The 11,277-nt window shown below is 33.9% G+C and overlaps 3 protein-coding genes across 3 annotated transcripts; all 3 read right to left on the bottom strand.

Annotated features, from left to right (window-relative positions):
• Positions 1-498: 498 nt before the first annotated feature.
• On the bottom strand, positions 499-3,324 carry LOC106100812 (trypsin 5G1-like). The gene is made up of 5 exons (XM_013279858.1): positions 3,247-3,324; positions 2,717-2,918; positions 1,575-1,824; positions 1,084-1,224; positions 499-902 (listed from the first exon to the last, which is right to left on the bottom strand). Exons 1-5 carry the CDS (start codon positions 3,296-3,298, stop codon positions 744-746), a joined length of 804 nt encoding a protein of 267 aa, XP_013135312.1. The 5' UTR covers positions 3,299-3,324; the 3' UTR covers positions 499-743.
• A 2,200-nt stretch (positions 3,325-5,524) lies between these two features.
• LOC106100811 (trypsin-like) lies at positions 5,525-7,307 on the bottom strand. The gene is made up of 5 exons (XM_013279856.1): positions 7,233-7,307; positions 6,816-7,008; positions 6,322-6,571; positions 5,924-6,064; positions 5,525-5,806 (listed from the first exon to the last, which is right to left on the bottom strand). Exons 1-5 carry the CDS (start codon positions 7,291-7,293, stop codon positions 5,648-5,650), a joined length of 804 nt encoding a protein of 267 aa, XP_013135310.1. The 5' UTR covers positions 7,294-7,307; the 3' UTR covers positions 5,525-5,647.
• An 874-nt stretch (positions 7,308-8,181) lies between these two features.
• Positions 8,182-11,047, bottom strand: LOC106100390 (trypsin-7-like). Its single transcript, XM_013279218.1, has 5 exons — positions 10,996-11,047; positions 10,612-10,810; positions 9,593-9,842; positions 8,953-9,093; positions 8,182-8,340 (listed from the first exon to the last, which is right to left on the bottom strand). Exons 1-5 carry the CDS (start codon positions 11,045-11,047, stop codon positions 8,182-8,184), a joined length of 801 nt encoding a protein of 266 aa, XP_013134672.1.
• Positions 11,048-11,277: the final 230 nt, after the last annotated feature.

Raw genomic sequence — 11,277 nt, 5'->3', positions numbered from 1 at the left:
CTCTTATTAAACCTTTTAACATGATAATTGAAAGGTAATGTAGTAAATTATCCACATAGCAATCCTGAATTAAAAAGTCCAGTATGCTGTCCAATAAAGAAGATTTAGACGGTAATAAATTTCAGGATTCGCTAATCAACGGAATCTTTTCAGTGAAATGATTGTGGTACGTTTTATAAGGTATGCGTTATCCCGACTCCCAGACTATCTGAGACTGTCCGTAGAATTGAAACTGACGGGAGCACCTGGCTCTTTTCGACGAAATTAAAAAAGTTTCTACCTACAAGAGAAGTTCGCAGGTACCATTTATTTAAATGTTAAGGGATCCCTTTCGGAATACGACCGGAATTTTGTCAATTGCAATTTTTGTGCTGTCTGTCGATTTACTATAGTTTAAGTTCGTAATATGTTTACAATTTTAAGCCTGATATACTGTACAGTAGTATTTCATTGATTTTTTATGAAATAAAAGAGTATTTATGTTGCATAAATATTTATTAGTAAACAGTGCCATGCAAACATCTTCAAAGATCAATCGTTTCTAGTAATACGTATGATGTCTTTATCGGTTTTGTGTTCAAGAAGTTTAATATAATGAGTTCTTCAGAAAACATTATTTACGGTTGTTTTGCATTTAATTAAAATAAATGAACGACGGACATGTTGGCATGGCTGTAACATTTGCAAGAACCAATAAAATAAGCTGTAATTGTTTAGAAAAAAGCCATTGTTGGTAAGATGTTTTAAAGACATCTCATTAACCTTAACCAATTCTGTATATCAGGGTTGCACAAGTTTGTGTAAACACCAGGTGTATTCGGTCGAGCACATCCGTACCCATGGGACACAATTCCCACTTGTGATCTTGTACCAGTTTTAGCTAACGGACCACCGGAATCACCCTGTAAATAAACTTTATTAAATGCAATATACATTGGGTCACAAATTTATTGACACGAAAGCCGAACACTGAAGCAGAGCAGTGCTGCAACTGTTTGATCGTTCAAAGCAACACAGTATTACAATGTCTGTTCTGTCCTCGTGTGAAAATTAATAAACAATATCACAAGGTTAATTTATTACCTGACAAGTATCCTTGCCACCTTCAGGAACTCCGGCGCATGTCATTCGAGGAGTTAAGTAGGTATAATTCTTCTTGCAGTCATCGAAAGACACGGCTTTAATAGTAACCGCTCTTAAAGTAGAACTGTCTTGTCCTCCTTCCTATAAAAATAATACTATGGAATTTTTAATCTTCGCGACAGAGTAGAAGCCGTTCTTTAAAACTTGTAGATTAATTACAACAAACTATACCTTATTTATATTCGCAATTGCTTAAATATTAAGTTAAAACGTTAACCTCAAAACTTTTTCTATTTTTTTTATTTATAAAAAAAAGGGGGCAAACGAGCGGCGTGAACACCAAGGTGGTCAACGACGTCCATGGACATCCGTAACACCAGAGGAACTACAGATGCGTTGCCGGCCTTTGAGGAAATGATAGTCTCGCTTCTTGAAAGACTCTAAGTCGTATTGGTTTGGAAATACCGCCGAGATTTTCAATTTATACTCACACTCGTATCTCCCCATCCTGTTATAGTAAGATTGGTTCCTACAGGCACGGAACAGTTACTCTTAGGTAAATCAGCGAGCGAGCTGTTGGTCCCATCAATCGTTATTCGTCTAAAAAATCTAATCACGGCGATATCGTAATCAAATGTTGTAGAATTATAAAAAGGGTGCATAAAAAGCATCCTTGAAGTGTACGTGGTACCTCCGCTTGTTGTATACGTACTGCCAACCCTAACTGTAACTGACTCCTTGCTGTAATAAAAAATAAATAAAAAAAGTAAGAGCGGGCGCACATTTTTAACTAAACTACGGCATAACTATTGTGCGATTGTCAATTGTTACACAGCCAATTCAACTGTTTAGTTACACAACAAATACTCGAGTAGTGTACCTCCATATAATCTCATAGGAATCAAAGCGCGACAAAACAGTTGTGCGATAGTTTAGTCAAACTTGCGCGCGCTCGAAATTCTTGGGTTAGTGCAGGCAGGCTTTACGAGGTTTTAGGCACGTGTGCTAAACTTTATTATTGAAGAATTTTAACGTAAAGAAAACTTCTATTAATTTTCTGTGTCATTGAAATATAACGGTGTCAGAAATTGTCAATTACATTTGGTGGTTATGCTCTTTGTTATTTGAATTAATCGATTTCCTATGTAAATTAAATGCGAAATGATAGTGAATGGATAAATATTTATATAGTTTAATTTGAGTGAAAATATTAGATTCAATATCATAATAACTTGCCTACTTTAACCTTGCGCATGCGCCTAAATTGATTTGTCAATGTCAGTGTCACATTAATGTACATAATTGCTAGTCGCCCAACAGTAATTTATATCACTATTAATTTGTCTTGTTAAAGTACATTAATAATGTTTGATGTGTTAGTTTTAAAATTAAAAATAGAAAAAATTTCAAGCGCCAATATGATATAATATAATATAAAAAAAAATAACTACAATAATACTACACAAAGGTCTGAATGATGTTCATTATTCTAATATGATATTGAGTGACGCGATTCAGGGAACATAGCACGAAAATTTGTATTGGATTTGCTGACATCATACAAATTTTGTCGAAACTTTCTCGGAAATTTTAGTGTTATACCCTAAGCTCGAGTCAGAGTATGTATACGTACCCTGTGATACAATGTGCAGCGGTGAGAACACATCTCTGGGTTGCAATGGAGCCTCCACACTCGTAGTAATCTTCTAAACCCGCTTGTTTGAGTACCAGATACACTTGGTAAGGGTAATCCTGTATAGTCGTCTCAGTACCGCCGACTATTTTACCGTCATTTGTTTTGTAAACTCGACGAGGTGAATGTCGACCGATGACACCTAAAAATACACAGTAAACAAAAAAATATAAATGATGTTCAAAATTTCAACCTACTATGTTTACCAACAACGAAGTTACAGGGGTGTCAAAAGTGCTCTGAACCGCTTCGAGAAAAAGTGTGCCGTGCCGTGCTCACCTCGGCCAAAACTAGAAAAGTGAACATAGAATTTTCGTATTTTTATATTTGATATTTGATTCTAATAAGTACTTGGTAAAACTAAGATCGTAGAGGAAAACAAGTTAGACGACATTTTTACTAAGCTCCGTACTACAAATTGAACTAAAATTTAATAGCGTATATCATTACTAAATATTATAATATATTACCTGTGGTGGCTAAATAGAGAAGAGCCAATAAAATAAAAACGTGTTGATTCATTTCTTTGATTTTGTGGAATCTGTCACTCCATTCGATGATACTCTCTTAAATATGTTATTCTCTACAATCATTAAATACGGTAATAGTGGCCTCTAATAAGATTGCAAATGATTCTTAATTGGTAACAATTGTACCCTCATGTGATAAGAAGACTATTACATCTAACTAAACATACTTATTTAATGATTAAACAAACATTTTCAATCAAATAAAGTTACTATATACTAGTCGGCATTATAACCTCATGGTCATCCATGTTATAATAATTATCGGAAAGATTCGTTTGAACAAACTATTAAACATTCCAAATAAAAAATAAAAACACCTGCAATGGGGTTTAATTAAAAATATCAAAGTGACAGTAAACTGAAAGTAATGTTATTTTTATCAAATAAGAAGTAGCTTATTTTAATACCAAGAAGCTTGTCAGAAAAACTTTTCACTTTCTCTATTTTTAAAACGAAAGGTATCACTTTACTTACAACAAGAAGTAACTATTATTTTACACAAAAAAAATCTTAAAATTTAATCAAATAGTCGTATTGTATTTAAGAGCGAAATTTAATGTAACGGTTCATTTTAACAATAACTATAATTAAATGAAACACTATAAGTTGCCAGTATTTAAGAAAAAATATTGCAACACCTACCAAGGTGGACAGTCAACAAAAGTAGATGTTTTAATACCGTAATTTTTTGTATTTAAACAACTACAGATGTTTATTAAATAAAACGAATGTAACTTATTTGTTATCATAGTGATGTAACGTTAAATTTTTTGGCCTGTCCCACCAAATTGCAAATTGTCTGATAACAATCCAATGTGTAAAATATGTGATGGGAATATCGGATTTTGTTCCCGTATCTGAGAGTGACGTCTTTTTAAGCTATCTGAGCCTCATCAGCCAGAGGTTGGACAGGTCCTTAGCCTTTCGATTTTTAGTGTACAAGGACATAATTCTCTTAATTTACTTATCTGATATGAACGACATTTTAATGTGCATCAGTATCAGTTTTAGGATAGTTAATAGACTGGTTAAAGACCAACAAGATAGGTTTAACACATTTTCAGACAAAACCAACAGAAAGCTGCACCTTTCTTGCCGAACTCGACATCCATCTTTAACCATACAACTTAGTTTATTTATTCCTTGGCACATAATTGCGTTTTTTTACACTAGCTGTTGCCCGCGACTTCATTAATAGAATAGAATTAAAAAATAAATAAAAAGGGTTAGCCAATGTTACTTACTGATTACGTAGTTTTTTAATGATGAAAGATTTTTTAAAATCAGCCAAGTAGCTTTTGAGTTGTTTTAATACATACAAAAATACAAATGTTCCTTCTTTACAATATTAGTATAATATAAATACAGATATCGTTATGTTCGAAAGATACGGGTTACTTACTAGTGAAAAAAAAACACTACCGCATCACTTCAGTCAACCCGTGAACATGGCGCATGCAAGTGTGCTGAAATATCGGGAGCTAAAACAATCCAATCGTGGTAAGAAACCCGTATCTTACGAACATTATATTTGTAAAATCCACGACAGTTTAAAGTTATATACAGATATCGGTGTCTGTATTTTATAATATATATCAATACAAGTGTCACTGTAATCGAAATTTACAGTTATAGTCGGACAAGGATTTTTGACCCGGTGGCTAATGTCAAACTAAATTATGATACCTCACCAACGTCACTCTATCAATATAACAATAATGTTACAAGATTTGTTGTATTGTAGCTGTTTTGTTTTATTTTTTATAAATCATTTTCTGTGTCTAAGTATGTTTTACATTATTTGGTGACTAAAGCGCCTCTCGCACCGGGCCAGTCGGATTATACCATAGTATAGTTTAAATTGGGTTTGATTTCTATATCTACGTATATTTTTGTATGTAACAATTAATTATCAACTAATATCAGATAGTCAATCGCTTTTTATTCTGGAAGTAAGTCTTAAGTAAGGATTCAAACGTTTTAATGCTAAGCTAATTAGAAATCTAAACTAAAGCGCCAACAATACACACAATCACTTGGTGTTGGGTTCGAATCCGACGAATCGACTACTGTTTTGAACTATTTCCTATATTAAGAGCTTACTTAAGGAATAAATGCAGCCCGGGATTTGAAGATTGAGTATCATTTGCACGTGTAAAGTTTTTTTTTAATATTTTTTTTTATTACTGCTTAAGTCAAAAATTCAAAACAACAACCAAAGTGCCATTAAACATAATTTATTCATAATTTATTGAAAACAATGTGGTTAAAAATTTGTTAGTGAACATTTGAAATCGATATCATGAGAAGAAGACAATTAACGTTGAGCGTATTTAACAATTCAAGAGCATCCCATTCTATTTATCCATCTTTGAATACTTCTATTACAAACATTGGTATAAACTCCAGGAGTGTTAGGTCTCGCACATCCACTGCCATACGAAACAATACCTGATTGAAATCTCGTGCCTGTTATAACAAGTGGACCACCGGAATCACCCTGTAAATAAATAAAGACGTCAAAATACATTCCTCAAGAAATTCTTCAAATAAGTAACTGCAATACATTTACGCTCAGTAATGCCTAAAGGAAATTAAATCAATAACAAAAGCATACCTGACACGTATCCCTTCCACCTTCAGCGACTCCAGCGCATGTCATTCGTGGAGTTAAATTCGGATAGGTTTTCTTACACTCTTCATCAGAAACTGCATTAACCGTTGTAACCCTTAATGTTTCGCTGTCAGTTCCACCTTCCTGAAGGATCATTGTAAAATTAAAAAATGCTCCTGAATTATATCAATAGCGAGGACCTTTAAAAATAAATTTGATAATGGTATTGTCCTTAAAAAAACTAGTAAATTTTAGTAATTTACATGGGAACATTAAAATGGCATAATCTTTTGACAACATTGACAACAAGTTAGACCAAAAATATAAACTAACCGTAATCTTTACAAATTTAAACGTTATTTAATGTTATCATTAACATTTAAGTTTAATAAAATACTAACACTAGTATCACCCCATCCAGTGATAGTCAGGTTAGTACCAGCTGGTACAACACAACTATAATTAGGTGTGTAAACCAAAGAACTGTTCACACCATCTATATTAATACGTCTGAACACTCTGATAACTGCCACATCGTAGTCGCTGTTTGTTGTGTTGTAACTCGGATGTTGTATCAGCATTCTCGAACTGTAAGTGCTGCCGCCACTTGAACGATATGTACTACCAACTCTTATAGTCGCTGATTCCATTCTGTAATAATTCACAAACACACGTTAGTTAATGTACCTACAATAAAGTGTTAAAACAGTCATGCTAAACCTAACGTATGTGCCCACATTAGTTGAGTTCGTAATTTACAAATGATAGTGATGTAATACATTCGCCGTCTATAGGAACTGTTAAATATTGTACGTTGTTAGGTAGTTTAGAAGAAATTGAAAGACGTCTTGGTCTAATAACTATAGTTAAAAGAGTTGATACATATAATACTCACCCAGTAAGACAATGAGCAGCGGTTAGGATACAATACTGTGTTGCTATGGACCCGCCGCATTCAAAGTATTTGTTAGTACCAGTTTGTTTCAACAACAAATATACTTGGTAAGGATAATTTTGTATGGATGTTTCAGTACCACCAACTATTTTTCCATCATTTGTTTGAACTTCACGCAAAGTACACGCTACATCTAAGGAAGGTAAAAAATTAGTGCTTGGTCTTATTATTACGGTAAAGAAAAACATCGTGGTGCACACATTGTGAAGGAACCTGCACTGGGCCAGCAGAGTTGACTATGGCCTAGTCTACCCAAATATTAAGAAGGTTCCAGCCTTTGGTTGAGACGAGTTATAAATACTATAAACACAGAATTTAAATATAACAGTTGTAAAAATATGCGTACAGAATACTCACTTGATACAAGCACACAAAAAGCCGCTAAAATAAACGTAAACGGCTTCATTTCTGCATTCATCTGGAAATCTATCACTCAGCCTCAATACGTTCTTTTAAATACTAAATTCATTATCAACGGCTATGATAATTGCAGGTTATTACAAGATTACTTAATTAATGACAATTGTACCCACATGTGATAAGAACTCATTAGTGCATTTACTAGGCCATTTTTTAGACAATATTTAAATAACAGTTGTATACAATATAGCTGAATGTCATTCGTATATTTTCAAATATAGATATCATTAAAGATTTTTTTTTTTATCTTGAATGGTATTTCAATTACAATCTTAATATAAATCAACGTAAACAGTCTTATGTTTCACCTTTACAGTAAACGTTTAGCTCCCCCAAACTGATATTATAAAAAGGAAAACTTTGTTTGATTTCAATGAAATAACTCAAAAAAATAATGGGCCGTTTTCAATTATTTCCCATTAAAAAGCTACGTTGTCTGTAAGTAACATAGGCTGTTTTGTATTATTTTTAAATTTCACGGGGACGGATTTTTTTTGTGACAGAATAGCCGCTGTTTGTCTTGAAGAGACATTTACAGATTGACCGGGCTTAAGGTAGCTGAGCGCAGATGGCGTTTAGCCTAAACCTCGAACGCGGACGGAGTCGCGGGCGAAACCTAGTCTGTTAATATTTTAAAAAATCCGTGATACATTTGTTGTATTATCGTCAAAACTGAAACGAGTAGAAGTTGTTTTTAATACATTTATTAGTAAACAGTGTCTTATTTACAAGTCAAGTATTTAAATAGCTCAAAAATTGTCATCGGTAGCAATACATTATTAAATCTGGAATTATTTTGCTGTGTATTACAATATGCGTCTGTATGTCTATCCTTACATATTTATTTTTTTATTTACACAACAAATAAATACATGAATTAATAAATTTACGCGCAACCCATCATTCTAATCCATCTCTGGATGTTGGGATTACAAAGGTTACTATATACTCCAGGATAGCCTTTCCTCGCGCATCCACTGCCAAACGATACCACACCCACTTGCTCTTTGGTACCAGTTTTTACTAATGGGCCACCAGAATCACCCTGCAAATACAAGAAAAAAATTCTTCGAGCGGACACAAACGTTTGACTAAACTATGGCAAAACTCTTGTGCTATTGTCCATTGTTTCACAGCCAATTCAACTGTTTAGTTCCACAACTAAAAGTAGAGTGGTATGCGCCTATTCATATAAGCTTATAGGAATCAAATCGTGAGTCAACAGTTGTGCGATAGTTTAGTTTCAGCAGTGAGCACGCTCTTAAACCTCCATTCCTCGCCGACTTTGTTTAACAAAACAAAACTTTATAAATTATCTGCGAAGTAGTTACTCGAATTGCTCTATGAAATCTTACTAATATCATAAATGCAAAAATTTAGATAGATGGATAAATGTTCGTTGAAATTCGCCTCCTAAACAGTTGAACGGATCTCTATGAAATTTGTCATAGATGTACAGCATAATCTGGAAGAAATATAGGCTACTTACATTTGCTTTTTAATTCCACAATTCACCTTACCTTTGCACTTGATTAGACCTTTCAATATTTGAAAATATCCCGTAACGAAATATACTTTTTTTTAAATACATACAGATTCTTAGCAATATATGTATTCTTGTTTAACTTCAATTCGTTTAACGTGTAATGGGGTATACCTGACATGAATCTCGACCGCCCTCAGGCACACCGGCGCATAACATCCTAGGAGTTAAGGTCTTGTAGGTTTTCTTGCAATCATCGTAAGCCACTGCTTTAATTGTCACTGCCATCAAATTCTCACTTGTCATTCCATTTTCCTAAAGAGATAACATTGCGTAATATATCATAAAGCTAATGGGATTTTAGAACAGGCGCAGATCTTTGACTAAACTATGGCACAACTGTTGTAGCCAACTGAACTATAAGTTGCACAACTAAAAATCGAGTAGTGTGCGCAAATATATATAAGCTCATAGAAATCCAGCGAGATAATAAAGTTGGGCGATAGTTTACTCAAAGAACTGCGCCTGCTCTAAAATCTGCACGTGCTCTTACTGATGATTACGTTCAATATCCTTGCAATGAGTTTTAGACTATCATTCAGAGATTTAAGATATTTTGTGATTCTCTTCTCTCCCTACAATTGCCTTTTCCATTTATTACAACAACAGCTAATAATCGTTAAGTATGAAATCAAGGCATTATCAATTATAATCGTCTTTTAAATGTACACTATATCTGCAAATGCATAAGCCATACATGTGTTCTTGGTCCTTGAACTAATAGATAAAGTATAAATGCTTTGTGTACACTTACGCTAGTATCACCCCAGCCAGTGACAGTCAAGTTGGTGTCAGCAGGTACAGTGCAGTTCCCAGACGGTAAAGTGGCTGTAGTACTATTAGTACCATCAATAGCGATATTCCGCGACAATTTGATCACAGCTACATCGTAATCACTATTCGCAGCGTTGTATTGTGGATGCATTATCAGTTTTCTGGAGTTGTAAGTTGTACCACCACTGGAAGCTTCTGTACTACCAACTCTTATGTTGACAGATTCCATGCTACAATAAAAAAGTATTTGTTTATTGTCTATTGAGTAGGTACACCAATGGCATGTTCAAAGTTCACAACCAAATTGTGTATATTGTAGAAAAAGAAAACAAAAAAGCAGAACACACGTACACAGCACTCACAAGATTTTTTTTTTAAATAACAAACGTTGAATCAGATAACTATCACGTTAAGGTTGTACAACAAAATAATATCGATTATTCATCTTAATATTGCGAATGCGAAAATTTAGATGTTGGATGTTAGAGTTTGCTGCCTAAATGGCGGAATTTCGAAGAATTTTACCATAGATGTGTAGCATAGTCTGGAAGAATACACAGCCTAATTAGTTTTTTTTTTTTAATTTCACCCGGATGGAGTCTCCAGCGAAAGCTAGTTGAGAATAATTTGTCTTAACCTAAAGGTATTTTATGTGTTCCCCAATGACAAGAAATTAGAGGAAGTTTGAAAGTGGATATGCTTAAGAAGGGAGTGAATTCAGATATGACGGCTGATGGATGTTTGGAAAAGAAGTACGAACTGTGCCGACCGTCTGTAGGGACTAGGCCACGTTGATAATGACAGACAAATGGTGATGTTTTTGCTTATGTTATATGAATGTTGTGACCACCAGACCACAATTAAATAGTAGTGGTATGTAGTTTTGTGTAGCCTGAATGGTAAGAATAGTTTCGAATCGTGTAATTCCATACTTTTATCCTTGGTATATTTTATGGTAAATTCAGTTGTGATATTTGTTTATTAATAACAGTTTCATACCCGGAAATGCAATGGGCCGCGGTGAGAACGCACTGCTTGGTGGCAATAGATCCGCCGCATTGGTAGTAATCTCCTGTAATTGCTTGCTTCAGTAATAGATACGCTTGGTAAGGATAGTTTTGTATGGAGACCTCACTGCCGCCGACTATCCTGCCATCTTTTGTCCTGTGCACTTTACGAGGATGCCTGCAATACACGTCTGAAAAAAAGTTATTTTAAAGTTTTTTTTTTTAATTTATATGCGTTTCTCGTAAAATAATACTCTCAGTTTATAAATTTCCGAACATTACATATGAAATGGTGAATTTATGAATACTTTTTTGTTTATTTCAATTAGAACTACAAGTAGAATTTTCATACTGTGTTTTTATTATTTTTACATACCTGATACAGCTAAACAAAAGAGAACCACAAGAAATAAATTAAGTCGATCCATTTCTGTACTGTTGAGTGAAGCCTATTTTTCTTATGGATGTTTTTCTTTATATACCCTGCCTTTTCTATAACCATTGCTTGAGATAATTATGAAAGAGATAACGTGTCTTAAACGATTTCTAATCTTTGATAATTGTAGGAACAACTGATAAGAAGGGCGTTTAAAAAGAAGTGTAATTTTTCCGGTTGTTTAAAGTATTTTTTTTCTCGGAATATTTCTTTTTGTCCTGT

Source organism: Papilio polytes, unplaced genomic scaffold (assembly GCF_000836215.1).
Source record: "Papilio polytes unplaced genomic scaffold, Ppol_1.0 DF824047.1, whole genome shotgun sequence".
Classification (NCBI taxonomy): domain Eukaryota; kingdom Metazoa; phylum Arthropoda; class Insecta; order Lepidoptera; family Papilionidae; genus Papilio; species Papilio polytes.
Note: the sequence above shows the minus strand (reverse complement) of the source record. Positions and strands in the feature narration are given on the sequence as shown.

What these genes read in the sequence shown, in the direction of transcription:
- LOC106100812 (XM_013279858.1), bottom strand. Translation starts at nt 3,298, where the DNA reads ATGAATCAACACGTTTTTATTTTATTGGCTCTTCTCTATTTAGCCACC. An exon ending in CAGGATGGGGAGATACGAGT is followed by an intron (nt 1,225 to 1,574) that starts GTGAGTATAAAT and finishes TTATTTTTATAG; the next exon opens with GAAGGAGGACAAGACAGTTC. An exon ending in GTGGCAAGGATACTTGTCAG is followed by an intron (nt 903 to 1,083) that starts GTAATAAATTAA and finishes GTTTATTTACAG; the next exon opens with GGTGATTCCGGTGGTCCGTT.
- LOC106100811 (XM_013279856.1), bottom strand. Translation starts at nt 7,293, where the DNA reads ATGAATGCAGAAATGAAGCCGTTTACGTTTATTTTAGCGGCTTTTTGT. An exon ending in TTTTTGTGTGCTTGTATCAA is followed by an intron (nt 7,009 to 7,232) that starts GTGAGTATTCTG and finishes TACCTTCCTTAG; the next exon opens with ATGTAGCGTGTACTTTGCGT. An exon ending in GTGGAAGGGATACGTGTCAG is followed by an intron (nt 5,807 to 5,923) that starts GTATGCTTTTGT and finishes ATTTATTTACAG; the next exon opens with GGTGATTCCGGTGGTCCACT.
- LOC106100390 (XM_013279218.1), bottom strand. Translation starts at nt 11,047, where the DNA reads ATGGATCGACTTAATTTATTTCTTGTGGTTCTCTTTTGTTTAGCTGTA. An exon ending in CTTTTGTTTAGCTGTATCAG is followed by an intron (nt 10,811 to 10,995) that starts GTATGTAAAAAT and finishes ACTTTTTTTCAG; the next exon opens with ACGTGTATTGCAGGCATCCT. An exon ending in GCGGCCCATTGCATTTCCGG is followed by an intron (nt 9,843 to 10,611) that starts GTATGAAACTGT and finishes TTTTTATTGTAG; the next exon opens with CATGGAATCTGTCAACATAA.